The 25,842-nt window shown below is 48.5% G+C and overlaps 2 protein-coding genes across 2 annotated transcripts in view; one reads left to right on the top strand and one right to left on the bottom strand.

Annotated features, from left to right (window-relative positions):
• Positions 1-9,416, bottom strand: part of METTL25B (methyltransferase like 25B) — a gene marked incomplete in the record, with an annotated part of 46,561 nt that extends 37,145 nt beyond the window's left edge. Inside the window, 2 exon segments of the mRNA XM_077493501.1 lie at positions 4,044-4,123; positions 9,283-9,416.
• On the top strand, positions 9,242-23,930 carry ISG20L2 (interferon stimulated exonuclease gene 20 like 2). Its single transcript, XM_077493502.1, has 4 exons — positions 9,242-9,379; positions 15,916-16,737; positions 20,415-20,615; positions 23,708-23,930. Exons 2-4 carry the CDS (start codon positions 16,015-16,017, stop codon positions 23,816-23,818), a joined length of 1,035 nt encoding a protein of 344 aa, XP_077349628.1. The 5' UTR covers positions 9,242-9,379; positions 15,916-16,014; the 3' UTR covers positions 23,819-23,930.
• Positions 23,931-25,842: the final 1,912 nt, after the last annotated feature.

Raw genomic sequence — 25,842 nt, 5'->3', positions numbered from 1 at the left:
TTTTTGTTTTTTTTACAAAATAAAAAATAAAAGACCAAAAATTTTGAATTTTTTTTTTTGTTAGTAAAATTTTGTAACCAAGTAATTTTTCACCTTCACTGATGTGCGCTGATGAGGTGGCACCGATAGGCTGAACTGGTGGCATTGATGAGGTGGCACCAATAGGCTGAACTGGTGGCATTGATGAGGCGGCACCGATAGGCTGAACTGGTGGCATTGATGAGGTGGCACCGATAGGCTGAACTGGTGGCATTGATGAGGCGGCACCGATAGGCTGAACTGGTGGCATTGATGAGGCGGCACCGATAGGCTGAACTGGTGGCATTGATGAGGCGGCACCGATAGGCTGAACTGGTGGCATTGATGAGGTGGCACTGATAGGCTGAACTGGTGGCATTGATGAGGTGGCACTGATAGGCTGAACTGGTGGCATTGATGAGGTGGCACCGATAGGCTGAACTGGTGGCATTGATGAGGTGGCACCGATAGGCTGAACTGGTGGCATTGATGGGGCGGCACCGATAGGCTGAACTGGTGGCATTGATGAGGCGGCACCGATAGGCTGAACTGGTGGCATTGATGAGGCGGCACTGATAGGCTGAACTGGTGGCATTGATGAGGCGGCACCGATAGGCTGAACTGGTGGCATTGATGAGGCGGCACTGATAGGCTGAACTGGTGGCATTGATGAGGTGGCACTGATAGGCTGAACTGGTGGCATTGATGAGGTGGCACTGATAAGCTGAACTGGTGGCATTGATGAGGTGGCACTGATAGGCTGAACTGGTGGCATTGATGAGGTGGCACTGATAGGCTGAACTGGTGGCATTGATGAGGTGGCACTGATGGGCTGAACTGGTGGCATTGATGAGGTGGCACTGATAGGCTGAACTGGTGGCATTGATGAGGCGGCACTGATGGGCTGAACTGGTGGCATTGATGAGGTGGCACTGATAGGCTGAACTGGTGGCATTGATGAGGTGGCACTGATAGGCTGAACTGGTGGCATTGATGAGGCGGCACTGATAGGCTGAACTGGTGGCATTGATGAGGCGGCACTGATATGCTGCACTGAGAAGCATTACTGATGGGCATTGACAGCAGTTGTGGGCAGCACTGATTGCCAGCACTGACTGGCATCGCTAATGGGCACTGATTGGTGGTACTTGTGGGCAGTGGTGGGAACTGATTGCTGCCACTGGTGGGCACTGATTCCTGGCACTGATTTGTGACACTATATTGTAATCAGGGCACTGATGGTCAGTGCCCTGATTACATTCCTAAATGCCCCCCTTGAGTGGAGAAGCCACCGATTGGCTCTCCTCGCCACATACTCGGTCAGTGTGAGGAGAGGAGAGCCGATCACCGGCATCTCCATGTTTACATGTGACCGGCTATGATTGCACACAGCCGATCACATGGTAAAGATCTGCAGATGCGGCTCTTTACAGAGATCTGTGCTGCTAGGGCACGGCGTGATCACCGCCGTTCTGTAACGCCGTCATATGCCGTCGCCCCAGAATGAGAGCCGCACCACCCCGTCCCGCTATTTGACGGTGGGCGGGCGGCAAGCAGTTAAAAAAAAAATATAATAATTTGAGCCCTTACAATCGCTTTAACCCTTTGATTGGACCTGATGTTAACCCCCCTTCCCTGCTAGTGTCATTAGTACAGTGACAGTGCATGTTTTTAGCACTGATCACTGTCTTAGTGTCACTGGTTCCCACAAAATTTCAGAAGTGTCAGTAATGCCGCGTACACACGGGTCGGACATTCCGATGACAAAATCCGTCTGATTTTTTTTCCCAACAGATTTTGGCCCAAACTTGTCTTGCATACACACGGTCGCACAAAGTTGTCGGGAAAATCCGATCGTTCGGAATGAGGTGACGTAGAACACGTACGACGGGACTATAAACAGGCCAGTAGCCAAAAGCTTTCAGCTGGTAATTTATTCTGAGCATGCGCGGCACTTTGTCCGTCGGAAATTGTCTACACACGATCGGAATTGAAACGATCGGATTTTGTTGTCGGAAAATTTTAGATCCAGATCTCCCAAACTTTGTGTGTCAGAAATTCCGACAGAAAAAAAAAAAATCAGATGGAGCCCCACACACACACAAATCGGATTTTCCGACAACAAGATCCGATCGCACATTTTCTGTCAGAAAATCCGACCGTGTGTACCGGGGCATTAGTGTCCGACTATCGCTGGTCGCTGCCACGATATCGCGCTCCCTGCTATAAGTCGCTGATCACCGCAATTACTGCTAAACAAAAAAGAATCAGAGATTCTATAAAAATATCCCATAGTTTGTAGACGCCAGAACTTTTACGCAAACCAATCAATATATACGCTTATTGAGATTTTGTTTTTATTTTTTTATTTACCAAAAATAATGTATCCGAATACATATTGGCCTAAATCAATGAAGACATTTTTTTTTACATTTTTTTTATTGGATGTTTTATAGCAGAAAGTAAAAAAATAATATTGTTTTTATTTCAAATTGTCGCTCTTTTTTTGTTTATAGCGCAAAAAAATAAAAACACAGAGGGGATCAAATACCACCAAAAGGAAGCTGTATTTATGGGGGGGGGGGGGGGGACATACATTTTCTTTAGGCACGTCGTCACATGACCGTGCAATTGTCAGCAACAGAAGTAACACAGTGCAGGCATCGCAAAAAAAATGGCCTGGTCATGAAGGGGGGTAAATTTTCCGGAGGGCAAGTGGTTAAAGGAATTCTGCCCAATGACACGCAGACAGCAAAGCATGACTGGGGATTCTAATAATGATCTCTATACTATCAAAAACTATAAAAAAAATTAAAATAAAGAAATCCCCATCTCATTAGTAACCCTGGGAGTCCATACATACAGAATAAGAACAGATACCGAGAATTACACCCGACATACAGGACAAGAGAAGTGGTACTGTGCAGAGTCCATACATACAGAATAAGAACAGATACCGAGAATTACACCCGACATACAGGACAAGAGAAGTGGTACTGTGCAGAGTCCATACATACAGAATAAGAAGAGATACCAAGAATTACACCCGACATACAGGACAAGAGAAGTAGTACTGTGCAGAGTCAATACATACAGAATAAGAAGAGATACCGAGAATTACACCCGACATACAGGACAAGAGAAGTGGTACTGTGCAGAGTCCATACATACAGAATAAGAACAGATACCGAGAATTACACCCGACATACAGAACAAGAGAAGTGGTACTGTGCAGAGTCCATACATACAGAATAAGAACAGATACTGAGAATTACACCCGACATACAGGACAAGAGAAGTGGTACTGTGCAGAGTCCATACATACAGAATAAGAAGAGATACCAAGAATACACCCGACATACAGGACAAGAGAAGTAGTACTGTGCAGAGTCAATACATACAGAATAAGAACAGATACCGAGAATTACACCCGACATACAGGACAAGAGAAGTGGTACTGTGCAGAGTCCATACATACAGAATAAGAACAGATACCGAGAATTACATCCGACATACAGGACAAGAGAAGTAGTACTGTGCAGAGTCCATACATACAGAATAAGAAGAGATACCAAGAATTACACCCGACATACAGGACAAGAGAAGTGGTACTGTGCAGAGTCCATACATACAGAATAAGAACCGATACCGAGAATTACACCCGACATACAGGACAAGAGAAGTAGTACTGTGCAGAGTCCATACATACAGAATAAGAACATATACCGAGAATTACACCCGGCATACAGGACAAGAGAAGTGGTACTGTGCAGGGTCCATACATACAGAATAAGAACAGATACCGAGAATTACACCCGACATACAGGACAAGAGAAGTAGTACTGTGCAGAGTCCATACATACAGAATAAGAACAGATACCGAGACTTACACCCGGCATACAGGACAAGAGAAGTGGTACTGTGCACAGTCCATACATACAGAATCAAAAACAGATACTGAGAATTACACTCAGGAAGGGAAGTAGTACTGTGCACTGTAGACAGATGAGGATACCAGGACTGACCTGTATGGTAGTCGCCCTCCTATGCAGGGATGATCGGTGGTCTCCAGGCAGAGTGAAGAATTCTGGGAGATTTGTACATCCTGCAGACAGAGAAGAGACAGGTGACTTCCTGAATGTCAGACCTGGTGACAACTGTTCATCTCATTTCTGGTATTGGGGTCATAGGTGCCAGAAGGGGGGCGGGGGTCAGACAAACAACAGAGGAAGTGTTCACTCTTCAGGACTTACTGTTACAGTGACAACTCACCCATTTCTTGTATTGGGGTCACAGCTAGAAATATTAAGGAAAATCTCCCCAATGGGGTCACACAATTAACTGAGGAAGTGCTAGCTCTTCTGACAATGTAACTTCCTGTCCCGGTGACAACATTCAGCCCATTTGTTGTATGCGGGGTCACAGGGACAAGAATGCGGGGTCACACAATCAACTGAGGCAACCACTCACCTAATTTCTTGTGTCACAGGGACAGGAAGTGAGATGAAGGGCCACACAATCAACTGAAGAAGCGTTAGCTCTTTAGACAATGTGACTTCCTGTCCCGGTGACAATCACTCCCCCCATTTCTTCTATAGGTGTCACAATGACAGGAAACTAACCAAAATCTCCCCAATAGGGTCACACAATGAACTAAGGAAGTGTTTGTCAGAGGAGCAATGTTACTTCCTGTCCTGGTGACAAAATTCACCCCATTTCTTGTATTGGGGTCACAGGGACAAGAATGAAGGAAAACTTCCCCAATGGGGTCACACGATCAACCGAGGAACTCTTCCTTCCTCGGACAATGTGACTTCCTGTCCCAATGACAACACTCACTCCATTTCTTGTATAGGAGTCACAGGGACAAGAACGAAGGAAAATCTCCCCAATGGCATCACACAATTAACTGAGGAAGTGCTAGCGCTTCTGACAATGTGACTTCCTGTCCCGGTGACAACATTTACCCCATTTCTTCTATAGAGGGGACACAGGGACAAGAATGAACTGAGGAAGTATTTCTGTCTTGTGTTTGCTCCTCTGACAATGTGACTTCCTGTCCTGGTGACCACATTTAACCCATTTCTTGTATTGGGGTCACGTGGAGAAGAATCAAAAGGAAATTCGTCCCATTGAAGGGGAGGCCACACAATCAACTGAGGAAGTGTTCGCTCTTTGGATAACGTGACTTCCCATCCTGGCGACGACGGCTCACCCCATTTCTTGTATAGGGGTCACAGGGACAAGAATGAAGGAAAATCCCCCAATGGGGGGTCACACAATGAACTAAGGAAGTGTTAGCTCCTCTGACAATGTGACTTCCTGTCTTGGTGACAACAATTACCCCATTTCTTGTATTGGGGTCACAGGAACAAGAATCAAAATGCATCCCAATGACAATCAACTGAGGAAGTCTTCCTTCCTCGGACAACGTGACTTCCTGTCCCAGTGACAACACTCACCCCATTTCTTGTATAGGAGTCACAGGGATAAGAACGAAGGAAAATCTCCCCAATGGGGTCAACACAATTAACCAAAGAAGTGCTAGCGCTTCTGACAATGCGACTTCCTGTCCCGGTGACAACATTCACCCCATTTCTTCTATAGGGGTGTCACAGGGACAAGAATGAACCGAGGAAGTAGTTCTGTTTTTCATGCATTAGGGGGGTCACACAATCAACTGAAGACGTGTCCGCTCTTTGGATAATGTGACTTCCCATCCTGGTGACAACGGCTCACCCCATTTCTTGTCTAGGGGTCACAGGGACAAGAATCGAAGAAAATGCGTCCCAATGGGGGGGGGGTCACATAATCAACTGAGGAAGTGTTAGGTCCTTGGACAAGTGATTTCCCGTGCTGATGACAACCCTATGTCTTTTATGGGGGGGTCACAGGGACAAGAATGAAGGGGGGGGGGGGGGGTTGCAAAATTAACTGGGCAAAAACCAGCGCTGGCAATGAAAGAGTTAAAACGTTTATCGCACGCTTTATAATAATAAAAAAAAAGTCAGTTACATAATTGTATGGGATGCGTTACAGAGTGCTGGAGGGCGCCGCACAGCACACCGACGTGACGCCATAGGACGGAAGACGTGTCGCCTTGTTCATCGGCCGGCAACGCTGTTGGTGGGAATGAGCCCCCCGTAGGGTGAGGTGACCCGTCTGATGATAATATTCCTGGTTTTTATGTCTTAGGGGTCACACAATCAACAAATCGCCAGATTTCTTGTGTGGGGGGGGGGGGGGTCACACAATCAAGAAATCAACCCATTTCTTGTATGGGGATCACACAATCAACAAATCGCCCCATTTCTTGTGGGGGGGGGTCACACAATCAACAAGTCATCCCATTTCTTGTGTGGGGGGGTCACACGATCAAGAAATCGCCCCATTTCTTGTGTGTGGGGGGGGGGTCACACAATCAACAAATCACCCCATTTCTTGTATGGGGATCACACAATCAACAAATCACCCCATTTCTTGCGTGGGGGGGGTCACACAATCAAGAAATCGCTCCATTCCTTGTATGGGGGGTCACACGATCAAGAAATCGCCCCATTTCTTGTGTGGGGGGGGTCACACGATCAAGAAATCGCCCCATTTCTTGTGTGTGGGGGGGGGGGGGTCACACAATCAACAAATCACCCCATTTCTTGTATGGGGATCACACAATCAACAAATCACCCCATTTCTTGCGTGGGGGGGGGGTCACACAATCAAGAAATCGCTCCATTCCTTGTATGGGGGTCACACGATCAAGAAATCGCCCCATTTCTTGTGGGGGGGGTCACACGATCAAGAAATCGCCCCATTTCTTGTGTGGGGGGGGTCACACGATCAAGAAATCGCCCCATTTCTTGTGTGGGGGGGTCACACGATCAACAAATCACCCCATTTCTTGTATGGGGATCACACGATCAACAAATCACCCCATTTCTTGTATGGGGATCACACAATCAACAAATCACCCCATTTCTTGCGTGGGGGGGTCACACAATCAAGAAATCGCCCCATTCCTTGTATGGGGGGTCACACAATCAACAAATCACCCCATTTCTTGTGTGGGGGGTGGTCACACCATCAACAAATCACCCCCATTTCTTGCATGGGGGGGGTCACACAATCAACAAATCACTCCATTTCTTGCGTGGGGGGGGGGGTCACAGGGACAAGAATGAAGATCTCCCCAATGGGGGGGGGTCACACAATGAACTAAGGAAGTGTTAGCTCCTCAGACAATGTAACTTCCCATGCCGGTGACAACCACTCACCCTATGTCTTGTATGGGGGTCACAGGGACGAGAATGAAAGGGGGGTGTCGCAAAATCAACGGGGCAAAAACCAGCACTGGCAGCGAAAGAGTAAATACGTTTATCGCACGCTTCATAATAAAAAAAAATAAAAATCAGTTACATAATTGTATGCGATGCGTTAGAGAGTGGTGGAGGGCGCCGCACAGCACACCGACGTGACGCCATAGGATAGAAGACGCGTCACCTTGTTCTTGCATCGGCTGGCAACGCTGTTGGTGGGAATGAGCCCCCCCCCCCCCCCCCGTAGGGTGAGATGACCCGTCTGATGATAATATTCCTGGTCTTTATGTCTTAGGGGGTCACACAATCAACAAATCACCTAATTTCTTGTATTGGGGGTCACAGGGACAAGAATGAAGTAAAATCTAGCCAATGGTGTCACACAATAAACTAAGGAAGTGTTTGCTCCTCTGACAATGTGACTTCCTGTCCTGGTGACAACAATTACCCCATTTCTTGCATTGGGGTCACAGGGACAAGAATCAAAGAAAATGCATCCCAATGGGGGGGGGGCACACAATAAACTGAGGAAGTCTTCCTTCCTTGGACAACGTAACTTCCTGTCCCAGTGACAACACTCACCCCATTTCTTGTATAGGAGTCACGGGGATAAGAACGAAGGAAAATCTCCCAAATGGCATCACACAATTAACTGAGAAAATGCTAGCGCTTCTGACAATCTGACTTCCTGTCCCGGTGACAACATTCACCCATTTCTTCTATAGGGGGGTCACAGGGACAAGAATGAACTGAGGAAGTATTTCTGTTTTTCATGCATTAGGGGGGTCACACAATCAACTGAAGACGTGTCCACTCTTCAGGACTTACTGTTCTGGTGACAACGGCTCACCCCATTTCTGGTGTTGGGGTCACAGGGACAAGAAACAAAAGGAAAATCCCCCCCAATTGGGTCACACAATGAACTAAGGAAGTGTTTGCTCCTCTGACAATGTGACTTCCTGTCCTGGTGACATTTACTCCATTTCTTGCATTGGGGTCACAGGGACAAGAATCAAGAAGAAAATGCATCCCAATGGGGGTCACATAATCAACTGAGGAAGTGTTAGCTCCTCAGACAATGCAACTTCCCATGCCGGTGACAACCACTCACCCTATGTCTTGTATGGGGGTCACAGGGATAAGAATGAAGGGGGGGTGTCGCAAAATCAACGGGGGAAAAAAACAGCGCTGGCAGCGAAAGAGTTAAAACGTTTATCGCACGCTTCATAATAAAAATTAAAAAAGTCAGTTACATAATTGTATGCGATGCGTTACAGAGTGCTGGTGGGCGCCGCACAGCACACCGACGTGACGCCATAGGACGGAAGACGCGTCGCCTTGTTCATCGGCCGGCAACGCTGTTGGTGGGAATAAGCCCCCCGTAGGGTGAGGTGACCCGTCTGATGATAATATTCCTGGGTTTTATGTCTTAGGGGGGTCACACAATCAACAAATCACCCCATTTCTTGTATGGGGGTCACACGATCAACAAATCACCCCATTTCTTGTATGGGGGGGTCACACGATCATCACCCCATTTCTTGTATGGGGGTCACACAATCAACAAATCACCCCATTTCTTGTATGGGGGGGGTCACACAATCAACAAATCACCCCATTTCTTGTATGGGGGGTCACACAATCAACAAATTCACCCCATTTCTTGTATGGGGGGGTCACAGGGACCAGAATGAAGGGGGTCACACTCGTCTGAAGAAGCCCCTCTGACAACACTGACTGTGGCTTTCCTGTCCCGGTGACAACCACCCCATTCCTTGCATGGTAGCCACAGGGACAGGAAGTGAGATAAAATCTCTCCAATGGGAGTCACTGGCCCCACAATTAGAAGGTGTTAGGCTTGTATGTGGGGGTCCCAGTTCTGCCCTCCGGTGTATGTCTCTCATACTCCCATGTCTGTGCTCGGCTCCCCTCATACACCCTCAGCACTCACTCTCCCCCATGCACGGCCTTCTCTGTCTCCATAGGAGGTGCCGTTCCGCCCCGGAAGGCTCTTCCTCGTCTCTCTTCCGCCCCGGACTCAGCTGCTGGTGAGTTTCTCGTCTCCCTTCCACCGACTCCGTCCGGTCTTCCGGCCGCCCTCCCGCCACATTCTTTCACCACTACACGGGGTTCCGGCCTGCGCGTCACCGGCCTCGCCTCCCCGTACCGCCGCCGCTCTAACGCGGCCCTCCCCCATGCCCGCAGGAAAGTCCCCGGTCTTTGTCACTGCGGTAGGCCGCGCTCCGCCCTCCGCTCCCGCAGCAGCAGCTGCTGCCGTCTCTGGGCAGAGACCCGTTCACGCCTCGTTGCACTCCATGGAAACGGCCTTTGTTTCGGGATAAAAAGCCACAAATAATGTAATTATATAAATGTGTGTTATACCATCAAAAAACGTGCAGACATGACCCAGAACACCTCGGAGCCATATGTAACCTAGGGCAACCACCTTTGCTTCAAGACAATTTTTTTTGTATACATAACAAATGGAGTGCCCCCCTAAATCCAGTGTCTTCATCAGAGTGCCCCCCTAAATCAGGTGTCTTAATCAGAGTGCCCCCCTAAATCAGGTGTCTTAATCAGAGTGCCCCCCCTAAATCAGGTGTCTTAATCAGAGTGCCCCCCCTAAATCAGGTGTCTTCATCAGAGTGCCCCCCTAAATCAGGTGTCTTCGTCAGAGTGCCCCCCTGAATCCGGTGTCTTCGTCAGAGTGCCCCCCTGAATCCGGTGTCTTCGTCAGAGTGCCCCCCTAAAACCGGTGTCTTCATCAGAGTGCCCCCCTAAAACCAGTGTCTTCATCAGAGTGCCCCCCTAAATCCAGTGTCTTCATCAGAGTGCCCCCCTAAATCCAGTGTCTTCATCAGAGTGCCCCCTAAATCCAGTGTCTTCATCAGAGTGCCCCCCTAAATCCAGTGTCTTCATCAGAGTGCCCCCCTAAATCCAGTGTCTTCATCAGAGTGCCCCCCTAAATCCAGTGTCTTCATCAGAGTGCCCCCCTAAATCCAGTGTCTTCATCAGAGTGCCCCCCTAAATCCAGTGTCTTCATCAGAGTGCCCCCCTAAATCCAGTGTCTTCATCAGAGTGCCCCCCCTAAATCCAGTGTCTTCATCAGAGTGCCCCCCCTAAATCCAGTGTCTTCATCAGAGTGCCCCCCTAAATCCAGTGTCTTCATCAGAGTGCCCCCCTAAATCCAGTGTCTTCATCAGAGTGCCCCCCCTGAATCCAGTGTCTTCATCAGAGTGCCCCCCTGAATCCAGTGTCTTCATCAGAGTGCCCCCTGAATCCAGTGTCCTCGTCAGAGCACCCCCTAAATCCGATGTCCTTGTCAGAGCGCCCCCCTAAATCAGGTGTCCTCATCAGAGTGCCCCCTTACATCAGGTGTCCCCGTCAGACTGCCCCCTTAGATCAGCTGTCCCTACCAGACTGCCCCCTAAATCAGGTTTCCTCACCAGAGTGCCCCCTTAAATCAGGTGTCCTCACCAGAGTGCCCCCTTACATCAGGTGCTCCTACACACATCAGAGCTTCCCTCCCCCCTTCCCCTTGTGCTCACAGGTCAATAACTCTGCAGTAAGGATGAGCTCAGGCGTGTTGGCACACCCCAAGTGCAGAGCCCGCCAGGAAGTCGGCGCAGCACTGCGCTAATCACAGGCAGTGAAACATTTTTCCATCTCTGCAGCCGCACATCGGGGGCAATGTCTCACTGCCTGTGATTAGCGCAGCACCGACTTCCTGGCGGGCTCTGCACCCGGGCTGTGCGAACACACTGGAGCTCATCCTTACTCTGCACAGAAGAAATCTCCTCTTTCCTCTGAGTCCCCTTATATCAGCTAATCCATCTTGGTCTCTAAGGGGGGGTCACTGATATATGGGGACTATAAACTAATGGGGGTTGCTAATTTAAAAGGACTCCAATTTAATGGATGTCTGTGGGGGGGGGGGGGGGGGCTGATATAAGGTGACTCTAATCTAATGGGGGGTAGTGACTGCTAATTCAATGGTTGGTCAGCAACCATTATGTCAGCATCCCGCAATTAGAGAACCCCATTAGCCCACAGTCCCTTATATCAGTGCCCCCATCTTCCTTAGAGGGAGACCCCCCTATATCAGGCGCCCCCCACCGCCTCCTGAGGCTTCTATCATTTTTCACCGTACTGACGGGAGGGACACTGTTGCTGCTGCAAGCAAGAGAGTGTATGAGAGGGAGCCAGAGTTAGGGGGCAGATCTGGGAGGTGGAGCGGCTGCGGCCCTATGGCTAGGAAGAGCCCATGTGTACACAGCAGCAAAAGCATCATTGGTTGCTAAGAAACTGGCGGTCCTGGCAACCAATGACTGCAAAGCAGATCACTCAGGCAAAGGGGGCGGCCGGCGGGGAGACGGCAGAGAGACATAGAATAGGCGAGCGCAGAAGACAGGAATCCTATTCCTCATTGGGTTTGAGTGTCTGAGTTGCCGCACTGGCTCCATGACCCACATGGGGGCGGGAAGGTTCACTAGCCCCCCAATGTCCCTTTAATAGGGTCTGTACAACCAGGGGACAAAGAGGATCATTGTCCCTGATGGCCCTTTAATAGGGTCTGCATATCCAGGGGGCGGAAGGATCACTAGTCCAATGTCCCTTTAATGGGGTCTGCACACCAAGGGGGTCAGAAAGGATCACTAGCCTTGATGCCCCTTTAATAGGGTCTGTACACCCAGGACGCGGAGAGGATCACTGTCCCTGATGTCCCCTTAATGGGGTCTGCACACTCAGGGGGTGGAAGGATCACTGGCTCAATCTCCCTTTAATAGGGTCTGCGTATTCAGGGGGCAGAAAGGATCACTAGCCCAATGTCCCTTTAATAGGGTCTGCACACCCAGGGGGGAGGGGGCAGCAAGGATCACTAGCCTTGATGTAAATTTAATAGGGTCTGCACACCCAGGGGGGACAGAAAGGATCACTATCCTCGATTTCCCTTTAATAGGGTCTGCACACCCAGGAGGGGCAGAAAGGATCACTAGCCTCGATGTAAATTTAATAGGGTCTGCACACCCAGGGGGCAGAAAGGATCACTTGCCTCGATGTCCCTTTTAATAGGGTCTGCACACCCAGGGTGCGGGGAGGATCACTGTCCCTGATGTCCCTTTGATAGGGTCTGCATATAGAGGGGGCAGAAAGCATCACTAGCCCCTATATTCCTTTAATAGGGTCTGCACACCCGGGGGCAGAAAGACTTGTCAGATCATGTGACCGCTGTGATTGGCTGGCACAGTGGTCACATGATTGGGAGCCGGTCCCGCTGACTGTCAATCATTAGCATTGACTGAGAGGTGTCTTTGACAGTTTAGTTCAGGGATCCTCAAACTACGGCCCTCCAGCTGTTGCAAAACTACACATCCCATGAGGCATTGTGAAACTGACATTCACAGACATGACTGGGCATGATGGGAATTGTAGTTTCTGAACAACTGGAGGGCCGTAGTTTGAAGACCCATGGTTTAGTTACTGTGCTGGGAGCTCTGCCATCCATGAACGCACGTGTGCATAGTGTGAGCTTTAAGATACAACCTCTTTGTCGCCGAACATACAGTATGTGGTGCATATGTGGGTAATTAATGGTGCATACTAGCACATCATGGCTCCTTGGGGCCCATTTTTATTAATCTGCAGAGTTTTTAAGTGTTGTATTTATTTATTTTATTTTTTAATAACAAACATGTTATATTATTTGCTCTGTGTAATGGTTTTGCACAGAGCAGCCCCGATCCTCCTCTTCTCATGTCCTCCATCGGTGCACCCAGCTTGTCCCTGCTGCCTAGGGCCCCCAGAACAAGCAGCTTGAAATGGGGGGCACCCAAGCAGGCTCGCTCCCACACGGCGGCTCTGCGTGTTCATTCACACACAGAGCCACAGCTCAGCTCTGCCCCCTCTCTCTCCTCATTGGCTCGCTGGCTGTGATTGAGAGCCACTGTCTGAGCCAGTGATTAGGGATAGTCCCCGGAAAACTGAGGATCACGATAGGGCTCGAATAATTGGGGGGGGGGGGGGGCTGCTGCACTGAGAAGGTTCTATGCATGAAGGTAAAAAACCTTTGAGCCTTTATTGCGCTGTCCATGGTGCTGATTCTGCTTTTACCACTTGCCAAACGCCCTATACCAGTTTTACTGGGCGGCCGCACTGCGCAGGATTTTGCATATATACATATATTTATATCATATATACCATATTTATCGGCGTATATCATTTTAAGAGGGAAGTTTCAGGGGGAAAAAAATGACATTTTAAATATGAACTTTGAAGCAAAATAAGGGTCAGTGCCCATCTGCAGCCTCACCATTGCCACAATGTATCCTGATCAATGCCCATCTGCAGCCTCATCAGTCCACATCAATGCAGCAGCCTCACCATTGCCTAATGCAGCAGCCTCACCATTGCCATCAGTGCAGCCTGATCAATGCCCACCTGCAGCCTAGAGGAGACAGGGAGAGGGGGATGGGACGAGCGCCGACAGATTACATACAGTGAGAACCTCCTATGATAGACAGAACAGTGGTCCAATGGAGGCCCAGGAGACGGGACTTCCTATTACAGAGGCCGCTGAGTAAACAGGAGATTACCACTGTATGTAATCTGACAGCACTCACCCCGCCCCCTCCCTGTCCCCTCCGAGGCTGCTAAAATTGAAGTATTGGCGTATAACACACACACGCTATTTGCACCCAATTTTCATGGTGAAAAAGTGAGTGTTATGTGCCAATAAATACAGTGTGTGTGTGTGTATATATATATATATATACCGTATTTTTCGTTCCATAAGACGCACCTAGGTTTTAGAGGTTGAAAAAAAAAAATATTCTGAACCAAATGGTGTACTAAAATATTTTCCAGTGCCCATGAAATGCAGAGTGACTATTACCATACAAAATATTGGCAAGGTATTGCAGAGTATTGGCAGAGTATGGAAGGATGGCTGTGACTGCACTTGTCACAGAGCAGCGCTGTGGGCTCTACAGATCCAGCCCACAGCGCTGCTGCCAATCCAATTTCTCCCCTCCACTGTACAGATCTGTACACCGAGGGGAGAGAGGAACCGGCGTCATCATGATGCCGGTTTGTTTACAAGTGATCGCGCTGTCATTTGACGGCGCGATCACTGTGTAAACGGCCGACGGGTGCACCCCTAAGTGAAAATCTCCAAATTGGGCCCAAAGCGTCAAAATTTTATGTGGCCAGTATTATTTTGCAGCACTGCCTTAACCCTTTTGGACATGGAGGTCACCAGAGCTTCACAGGTCACCACTGGAGTCCTCTTCCCCTCCCCCATGATGACATCATGGAGCTGGTGGATGTTAGAGACCTTGCGCTCCTCCACCTTCAGTTTTGAGGATGTCCCACAGATGATCAATAGGGTTTAGGTCTGGAGACATGCTTGACCAGTCCCTCACCTTTACCCTCAGCTTCTTTAGTAAGGCAGTGGTCATCTTGGAAGTGTGTTTGGGGTCATTATCATGTTGGAATACTGCCCTGCAACCCAGTCTCTGAAGGGAGGGGATCATGCTCTGCTTCAGTATGTCACAGTACATGTTGGCATTCATGGTCCCCTCGATGATCTGTAGCCCCCCAGTGCCGGCAGCACTCATGCCGCCCCAGACCATGACACTCCCATCACCATGCTTGACTGTAGACAAGACACACTTGTCTTTGTCCTCCTCACCTGGTTGCCCCCACACACGCTTGTCACCATCTGACACCAAATAAGTTTATCTTGGTCTCACCAGACCACAGGACATGGTTCCAGTAATCCATGTCCTTAGTCTGCTTGTCTTCAGAAAACTGTTTGCGGCTCTTTCTTGTACATCATCTTTAGAAGAGGCTTCCTTCTGGGATGACAGCCATGCAGACCAATTTGATGCAGTGTGCGGCGTATGGTCTGAGCACTGACAGGCTGACCCCCCCACCCCTACAACCTCTGCAGCAATGCTGGCAGCACTCATACGTCTATTTCCCAAAGACAACCTCTGGATATGACGCTGAGCACGTGACCTCAACTTCTTTGGTGGACCATGGCGAGGCCTGTTCTGAGTGATACCTGTCTTGGTAAACCGCTGTATGGTCTTGGCCACCGTGCTGCAGCTCAGTTTCAGGGTCTTATGTAGAGCAACAATTCTTTTTTTCAGATCCTCAGAGAGTTCTTTGCCATGAGGTGCCATGTTGAACTTCCAGTGATCAGTATGAGAGAGTGAGAGCGATAACGCCAAATTTAACACACCTGCTCCCCATTCACACCTGAGACCTTGTAACACTAACGAGTCACATGACACCGGGGAGGGAAAATGGCTAATTGGGCCCAATCTGGACATTTTCACTTAGGGGTGTACTTGCTCTTGTTGCCAGCAGTTTAGACATTAATGGCTGTGTGTTGAGTTATTTTGAGGGGACAGGAAATGTACACTGTTATACAAGCTGTACACTCACTACTTTACATTGTAGACAAGTGTCATTTCTTCAGTGTTGTCACATGAAAAGATAGAAGAAAAGATTTACAAAAATGTGATACTGGGTTATAATTCTGTTGTATTTTCCTCACATTATATATTTTTTCTCCTAGGTGATGAAGCGTCCTCCATGCTCCGTTCCGCGTTTTATTTTACCCATCCCTGAACTCCGGACTCTCCACCCTCCCTCCTCAGAGGTGGTATAACCCATCATGGCGGAGATGCTTTTAAACTTGGACGCGGCGGACGGAGGACCGTCCGGCGGACACGCTGAACACGAGAACAGCAAGCACCAGCGTTTTCTCAAAAGAAGAAAGTTTTTGGAAAAAAGAGGTTTCCTGAAGCAGAAGCAGTTGCCCCAAAAGACCCCCAACAAGAAAAAGGAGCAGCCAACGAATTCCTGGGCCCACAGCAATCACAATGGACAGCACCGAACTGACAGATCACATAGCAACTTCTTCTGTCCTAACCAGCAGATGCCCCCCTCCGGGAGGGTCACCACGGGCGCCCCGTACCAGTCCGGCACTCTGACCGTCAGTATCGCCCCCGGCGCTAATCATTCCCGCCTTACAACCTTTACGCCATTCAAGGGCCACTGTTCTTCCAAGCCGGCTGAGACCAGTCACCTGCCACCCCGACCTTCTCTTCACCAGCAGAAGATCAGCCTGCTGAGCGAGTATGAGAGCGGAATCCCCTCGGACTCTTCCACCCCCAGCTACAAAATAGTGGCCATAGACTGTGAGATGGTGGGCACGGGGCTGAAAGGAAGCATCAGCGCCTTGGCCCGGTGCAGCATCGTCGGTTATAACGGGGACGTGGTGTACGATCGGTACATCAAACCAGCTAGTCCCATCACAGATTACAGGACAAAATGGAGCGGAATACGGAGGGAACACTTATTCAACGCCATTCCGTTCCCTGTCGCACAAAAAGAGGTGAGAAGCCGCCGGTTACTGAGAGGCAGACGGGGATTCTGTTTATGTTATTCAGATAAAAAAAAGTTACCGGTGCTCAGAGTGATATTAAGACTTGGTTCACACTGCTGCGATCCGAGGACCCGTGCAAATCCAGTATGGGTTCCCGCATCGCATGTCACCCGCCGGCAGTTCACACTGCGCTATGCAAAACGCGAAAGGTGTCAATAACCCGAGGGGTGTCATTAAATTTCTATTGACACCTGTAGCGGAAATCACAGTGTGAACTGTCAATTCGGATAGGAATCGGATCATATGGGTGTTCTGGTGCGGACCAAAAAAAAAGGGTCCTGCGCCACTTTGGTCCCAATGCGATACAAATCCAGCCATACAATCTGTGGCTGAATTTGCATCGCACAGACATTGCGAATCACATGCTATGTCTGACATCCCAGCAGCTATGTCTGACATCCCAGCCTAAAGGTTCAGCTGTTATTTTTTTTTTTTAAATAACAAACATGTTATACTCAGCTGCTCTGTGTAATGGTTTTGCACAGATCCTCCTCTTCTCATTGTCCCCCCCCCCCCACCGCTGGTGTTCCTGGCTCCTCCCCCCTGACCAGTGCTCCCCATAGCAAGCCGCTTGCTATGGGGGCACTAGTGCCTGCTCGCTTCTGAGCCCTGCCGTGACTCGGGCTCCGCCCCCCCCCCCCCTCTTTATTGGCTCACTGGCTGTGGTTGACAGTCATGGGAGCCAATGACTTCCGCAGCTGTGTCACGTCCAAAGAGGAGTGAGAGGCTCTGGTGCAGATCGCTGCATTGAGAGGGGGCCTCAGGTGAGTATTAGGGGGGCTGTGGGGGGAGCAGCACACAGAAGATTTATTTTTTATCTTCATGCATAGAATGTATGAAGGTAAAAAAAAAAAACCTTCGACCTTTACAAACACTTTTAGTGCAGACAGTCTTTTCCTTTGGGGTTTAGCATCAGATCTACCATTAGGGTGACTGGATTCAGGCATTGGGAGCAGCGTACCCCCATACTTCCATCCATAGAGCCCGATGGCACCGCCATCTGTTCAAGGAGGGAGCTGTGTACCTGATACCATCAGCACCATGGAAGTGCATTAAATGGCATATTCTCCCCAAAAAATTATGAAAATTTGTATGTGGTATCCATTAGCTTTGCTTACACATGCAATATACTGTTATACTGTGTGTGTATATATGTATATATATATATATATATATATATATATATATATATACACACACACACACACACACGTCGGACATTCCGACGTAAAATGGCCGATCGGACCGTGTTATCGGATAATCCGACTGTGTGTGGGCTCCATCGGACTGTTTCCTTCGGAATATCCGACGGACCAAGTTTCAGAGCTGGGCTATAAAACTTTCCGACAACATGATCCGATCGGACTTTGTCCAATCATGTGTAGAGAATTCCGATCAGACAAAGTGCCACGCATGCTCAGATCAAATTCCTAGACCAAAGCTATTGGCTACTAGCCTGAACGTAGTCCCCTCATAACGAAATAACGTCACCACGTTCCGAACGGTCGGATTTTCTGGCAACTTTGTCCGACTGTGTGTATGCAACACCAGTTTCGGGCAACGTCTGTCGGAATCTGATGGATTTTGTTGTCGGATTGTCCGATCATGTGTACAAGGGCTTAGAGTCTGCAGGAGCCTGACATTGCATCCTTAATCTGCTGATTGCAGGTGCAATGCTCTGCAGGCTCCTTACCTGCAAAAAATGTGCAATTATTATTATTATTTATTTCTTTTTAAAGTAAACTTAGCCTTTAAAAGCCAAGGAAGGGCTTTTCTTTTATTTATTTTTTATTTTTATAGTTAGCATTTTTATTTAAGATTTTTTTTTTTTTTAAAAAGGATACAAGCACAGTATGCATACAGTGAGGGGAAAAAAGTATTTGATCCCCTGCTGATTTTGTACATTTGCCCACTGACAAAGAAATGATCAGTCTATCATTTTAATAGTCGGTTTATTTTAACAGTGAGAGACAGAATAACAACACAAATATCCAGAAAAACGCGTTTCAAAAAAGTTTTAAATAGATTTGCATTTTAAAGAGTGAAATAAGTATTTGATCCCCTATCAATCAGCAAGATTTCTGGCTCCCAGGTGTCTTCTATACAGGTAACAGGCTGAGATTAGGAGCACTTCTCTTAAAGGGAGTGCTCCTAATCTCAGCTTGTTACCTGTATAAGAGACACCTGTCCACAGAAGCAATCAATCAGATTCCAATCTCTCCGCCATGGTCGAGACTAAAGAGCTGTCCAAGGATGTCGGGGAGAAGATTGTGGACCTACACAAGGCTGGGATGGGCTACAAGACCATCGCCAAGCAGCTTGGTGAGAGGTGACAACAGTTGGTGCCATTATTCGTAAATGGAAGAAACACAAAATAACTGTCAATCTCTCTGGGTCTGGGGCTCCATGGAAGATCTCACCTCGTGGAGTTCCAATGATGATGAGAACGGTGAGGGATCAGCCCAGAACTACACGGGTGAATTGTAATTGGCCACCAGGTTTGCACACATCTCAGGGGGGATTTTGTCCCACTCCTCTTCGCTGATACTTATTAAGGTTTCTAGGCTGACGTCTGGTAATTCGAACTTTCAGCTCCCTCTACATTTTTTTCTATGGGATTAAGGTCTGGAGACTGGCTAGGCCACTCCAGGATCTTAATGTGCTTCTTCTTGAGATACTACTTTGTTGCGTTGGCCCTGTGTTTTGGGTCATTGTCATGCTGGAAGACCCATCCATGACCAATTGTCAATGCCCTGGCTGAGGGAAGGAGGTTCTCACCCAAGATTTGACAGTACATGGCCCCGTCCATTGTCCCTTTGATGCGGTGAAGTTGTCCTGTCCCCATAGCAGAAAAATACCCCCAAAGCATAATGTTTCCACCTCCATGTATGACGGTGGGGGATGGTGTTCTTGGGGTCATAGGCAGCATTCCTCCTCCACCTCCAAACACGACGAGTTGAGTTGATGCCAAAGATCTCGATGTGGTCTCATCTGACCACAACACTTTCACCCAGTTCTCCTCTGAACCATTCAGATGTTCATTGGCAACCTTCAGACGGGCTGTACATGTGATTTCCTGAGCAGGGGGACCTTGCGGGTGCTGCAGGATTTCAGTCCTTCGCGGTGTAGTGTGTCACCAATTGTTTTCTTGGTGACTATGGTCCCAGCTGCCTTGAGATCATTGACAAGATAAGTTCCAGAAGATTGCCCGGCCAATTGCAGAGCACAGCGCAGCTCACGCATTCGCAGTCAGGTGCCCACAGTCACAATCCTGGCGCAGAGGAGAGGAGCGGAAGGGGAGCGGGGCATCGCTGGACCGTGGGACAGGTGAGTGTCTGATTATTAAAAGTCAGCAGCTACACTTTTTGTAGCTGCTGACTTTTACATGGGTGGAACTCCACTTTAAGTTATTGTCATTGCTGACCATTCCTCCCAACAGTCTTAGTTGCCTGGGAGGTCTTTTTCCAATGGAAACTGATTAACCCATTGTAGGAACATTAGTCGTGGGAAACACGGTTCCTTTGGCTACAATAAAATAGACACCCCCCTCGTCCGCCTGGCTCTGGAACTGGCCGGAGCTCTTATATTTATTTGTATGTCTGAAAATCTTTTGTGTTCTTCTGCAGATCTTAAAGATCCTTCATGGGAAGATAGTGATCGGCCACGCCATCCACAATGACTACAAGGCCTTAGAATACTTCCATCCCAAGGAGATGACCCGAGACACGTCCAAGATACCCTTGCTGAACCGCAAGGCGGGTTTCCCGGAGAAGGAGACGGCGTCGCTAAAACGTCTGGCCAAACAGCTTCTCCGCAGGGACATCCAGGTAATATATTTACCCTCCTTCTCATGTCTGCTGTGCCAAGATTCTGGGTGCATTAAAAGATAAGTACACTTTAAAACAAAGTACGCTTATCCTTTTTGCGCCCTGACTGAAAGCGGAGTTCCACCCAAAAGTGTAAGTTCCGCTTTAAGGACTCCTCACCCACTTACATGCCACATTTGACATATCATTTTTTGAGGGGGGGGGGGGGGGAGCAGGTACCTAGTTTTGACAGGTATCCAGCTCCCACTTCAGCTTGGGCCGCCTAGGCGACTCGAGCGGAAGTTCTCCTCTCCCCCTCCTCCTCCCTGCAATCTTCTAGGACACATCACAGGTCCTAGAAGATTGCCATTGAGGAGGTGCAGTGCACAGCGGGCTGTGAAACTGCATGCTGTCACAGCCGGGTGCCAACACTTGTGATGTCAGCGCCGGGGGGGAGAGGCGAGAGTTCGGGGGTGACCGCATCGCTGAATCGTGGGACAGGTAATTGTGTGCGTTTATTAAAAGTCAACATGTACACATTTTGTAGCTGCTGACTTTTAATAAACACAAAAAGGACTGGAACTCCGCTTTAACCTAACCCATCCTCCTCCTCCACAGATGCATACGTACCTTGACCCACAACCGTGGTTCCGCTGTTTGTTTACATACAGCACAGCAATTCTTCACTGTCCTGGCCATGTCTGTGAATTACAGTTCCTTAGACTTCTACGGGTCAATGTCTGGCCTTTGGCGTATTAAAGTGGTTGTAAAGGCACAAGGTTTTTTACCTTCGTGCATTCTGTGCAGGAATGTAAAAAAAAACTTCTCTCTGCAGGCCTCCCAATACTTACCTGAGACCCCTGTCAATCTAGCGATGTCCACAACATCCTTGGCTCTCTGGGGACTCGCACTCCTGATTGGCCTTTGACGGGAGCCATTTGCTCCCTCTGCTGTCAATCACAGCCAGCGAGCCAATCAGGAGACGGGGGCGGCGCTGAGCCGCGGCTCCGTGTGTGAATGGACACACAGAGCCGCGGCTCGGGAGCACGCCTGCTTGAGTGCCCCCACAGCAAGCTTCTTGCTGTGGGGGCACCCAGCAGGAGGGAGGGGCCAGGAGCGCCGGCATGGTACCCGAAAAGAGGAGGATCCGGGCTGTCTCAGGGGAGAGAGGGGGCGGGCCTGGGTCAGGGCTCCGTGTCTGCTATGGGGGCAATGAACAGGAGGGAGGGGCCAGGAGCACAGAAGAGGGACCTGAGAAGAGGAGGATCCGGGCTGTTCTGTGCAAAACCATTACACAGAGCAGGAAAGTATAACGTGATTGTCATTTAAAAAAAATAAAATAAGACTTTACTATCGATTTAATGCCCAGGTGCAGCCAACACAGTGAGCCTTGTGGCTTTGGATATAGAGAAACAGAGAAAACCATGGCTGTCAAGAGGTAAGTATACATCTGTTTAGGGCAGGGGTCTCAAACTGACAGCCCTGGCAGCTGTTGCGAAACTACAAGTCCCATGAGGCATTGCAAGGCTGACAGTTACAAGCACGACTCCCACAGGCAGAGGCATGATGGGACTTGTAGTTTCGCAACAGCTGGAGGGCCGCCAGTTTGAGACCCCTGGTTTAGGGGAAGAGAAGGTTAAGTTAGATCAGGGTTGGAGGGTAAAAAAATAAATATTTTCCTGAAGTTGAGCTTTACACTTTATTTGTAGCATTATCTTGCATTATTAATTATATTGTATTGGGCATTGTGGACAGGGCCAGGACAAGGGGTGGGCAGGAGGACGCTTGTAGCATGTGAGGTGGGGGGGGAAGCACCAAGGAGAGTTCCTGATGCTACAAATGCTACAAGCTGACAGGATTACTGACAGCAGCGTCACTACTCCTGTCAGCTTAGCGTGGGTAGTGATAAGTCAAATCTCTGGAGGAGGAGAGAGCAGGGAGGTGCAGGCTGTGCTCTCTCCCCTCTCTAGCTCCACACTACAACTGCTACAGTGCTCCAGATCGGGACTGTGCAGGGTTTATTTACCCACCCCTATCTCCTCCCAGCAGGGAATGTGGGTAGGGGGCGGGTAAGCAAAGTCTCTATCTGATAACCAGCGTATCACTGAGCAGCGATCTCTTGCAGCAGCGCAGCAGCATCACTGCTCACCGGCTGCCTGTCAAAAGGTGTCAGCTTCCCTCGGCTCCTCCTCTGTTCTGAAAAAGGGCGCTGGAATTAGTTGAGCTGAATGAAAAGACGTACTATTACATCTGGGGTGCAGGAAGATCAGCATGCAGACAGCCCCAGAAACACCATGGACATCAAAAAGGGGCACAGCTGCATGGAACAGCATCACATGCAGCCGATGGTGAAGCTAACAGCAGCCGATCTAGTGTCAAAACTGGCGGGTAGAGTGGTGGCGCGCACGGGAAAAAACGCCAGCTGTTAAAGCTCAGTGGTGATGTCGGAGGTGGGCAGAATTGGAGCAGCTGTCATACCTCAGCCAATGGGATCGATTCAGGGCAGGCCGATCTGTCTTTTGGGGCTCCGCCTCTTTCTCAAGCCTTGAGCTATTTGTGCTGGGACCTGACGTTTGACAGCTGCTCCAGTCCTGCCCACCACTGACATCACCACTCAGCTTTGACAGCTGGCGTTCCTCCAGTGCAAGGACAAGAGTTGCCAGGAGTTTTCGGTCCTTTTTACTTTTTTTTTAGCAAAAAATAAAACCTCCAGCGGTGATTAAATACAACCAAATGAAAGTGCTATTTATATGAAAAAAAATGATAAAAATTTAATTTGGTTACTTTGTAGCATGACCGCGCAAGTGTCATTCAAAGAGTGCGAGCGCTGAAAGCTAAAAAATTGCCCTGGGCAGGAGGGTGGGGGGACAAGTGCCCGATAAGCAAGTGGTTAATGCGCGAGGGCAGAGTGCCGCTGAGATATACAGAATAAGGAGCTCTTCTAACTTCATAATGTAAGCTTCCATGTGCCAACATTGCTGGGGGAGGGGGGAGGGGGGAGGGGAGCGCTCTCTATAAAACCAACAAATTTGGCCTGGCACAGGAAATGATGTCATAATGAGAGATTTGGCGGGATCAACACGTAATCATTATTTTTCTTCCTTCCTTTGTAGGTGGGCAGAGGCGGCCATTCTTCCGTGGAGGACGCCAAGACAACGATGGAATTATATCGCATTGTGGAGGCCGAGTATGAAAGAGAGCTGGCATCCATGGGTGCAGATTGATAAACTTTTTTTGGGGGGGAGGGGAGGGGTTTCAGATTTATATATGGGAACATATCAACTGTTACTTTTTACTGCTTCGTTAAATAAAAAAAAAATGGAACCCCGGACTGAACGCCATCAGTGTTTGATTTCTATTTTCAGCTACAAAATCCACTTTTTTTTGTTCTTGGGTTTAAAAAAAAAATGTTTTTTTTTTTTTAGCGCCATTCATCTTCCTGTAACTTGGCAGGTCGGTGTGGATGGTGACAGCACAGGTCAGAGGTCCTCCAGCCAAACTCCACCCCCCCCCGTCCTTTTTTTAGACTGGGTTCACACTGATGTGCTGCAGGACACCGCATATAATTCGCACAGGAATCACAGCGCATAATTGTGTGAATTACATTGACTCTGGGGAAATCTCCGAAAATCGGTTTGCAAAAACGCAGTGCGATTTGCAGAATCGGATCGCATAGGTGTAAATACCCATGTGATCCAATACTGATGCGGACAAAAAAAAAGGGGGGGGGGGTCCTGCAAGAGTTTGGTGCGATTTGAGTCATACTAATCCGTGGGCCAAATCACACCAAACACATGCAGGACCCCCCCCCCCTCTTTTTTTTTGTCAGCACCAGAATCGGATCACATGAGTATTCGCACCTTCTGCAAATCGCACTGCGTTTTTGCAAACCGATTTCGGGGTGTCGTTAACATACACTCCTCTATTGATTCAATTTGGCACTGTGTTGCTTTAACCACTTAAGCCACGGACCAATTTGCAGCCAAAGGACCAGGAGGCCCCTTTTTGTGTATCGGCACTGCGTCGCTTTAACTGACAATTGCGCGGTCGTGTCACATGGCTCCCAAACAAAATTGGCGTCCTTTTTTCCCCACAAATAGAGCTTTCTTTTGGTGGTATTTGATCACCTCTGCGGTTTTTATTTTTTGCGCTATAAACAAAAATAGAGCGACAATTTTTAAAAAAATGCAACATTTTTTACTTTTTCCTATAATAAATATCCCCAAAAAATATATAAAAAAACTTTTTTTTTCCCTCAGTTTAGGCCGATACGTATTCTTCTACATATTTTTGGTAAAACAAATCGCAATTGTGATTATTTATTGGTTTGCGCAAAAGTTATAGCGTTTACAAAATGGGATAGTTTTATAGCATTTTTATTAATTTTTTTTTTTTTACTAGTAATGGCGGCGATCAGCGATTTTTATTGTGACTGTGACATTATGGCGGACACATCGGACATTTTTGACACATTTTTGGGACCATTGTCATTTATACAGCAATCGGTGCTATTTAATCAGTGCATTTAAATCCTGTATAAATGACACTGGCAATGAAGGAGTTAACCACTAGGGGGCGGGGAGGCGTTGTGTGTGTGTGTGTGTGTGTGTGTGTGTGTGTGTGTGTTTGTTTGTTTTTTTAACTGTAGGGGGCGTGGCTTGGCATGTGACATCACTGATCGTCTTTCCCTATAACAGGGAACAGACAATCGGTGACAGGCTCAGTAGGAAGCACGAGAGGTTTGTTTACACAGACCTCTCCTCGTTCTTCAGCTCTGTGACCCGATCGCGGGACACCGGCGGCGATCGGGTCCGCTGGTCCCACGGTCAGGGAGCTCAGGACCGGGTCGGGAGCGCGCCTGCGGCGGTGCGCTCGCGACCCACGGCTGGGCACTTAAAGGGCAACGTACAGGTACGTGCCTGTGCCCAACCGTGCCGTTCTGCCGACGTATATGTGCAGGAGGCGGTCCTTAAGCAGTTAACTGACAATTGCGCGGTCGTGCGACGTGGCTCCCAAACTAAATTGACGTCCTTTTTTTTTCCCCCACAAATAGAGCTTTCTTTTGGTGGTATTTGATCACCTCTGCCGTTTTTATTTTTTTGCGCAATAAACCAAAAACTAGCGCCAATTTTGAAAAAAACTCAATATTTTTTACTTTTTGTTATAATAAATATCCCCCAAAAATATATAAACATTTTTTTTTTCCCTCAGTTTAGGCCGATGCGTATTCTTCTACATAATTTTGGTA

The sequence above is a fragment of the Lithobates pipiens genome, unplaced genomic scaffold, assembly GCF_037356315.1.
Source record: "Lithobates pipiens isolate NorthernLeopardFrog02 unplaced genomic scaffold, aLitPip1_a1.2 Scaffold_19, whole genome shotgun sequence".
NCBI lineage: Eukaryota > Metazoa > Chordata > Amphibia > Anura > Ranidae > Lithobates > Lithobates pipiens.
Note: the sequence above shows the minus strand (reverse complement) of the source record. Positions and strands in the feature narration are given on the sequence as shown.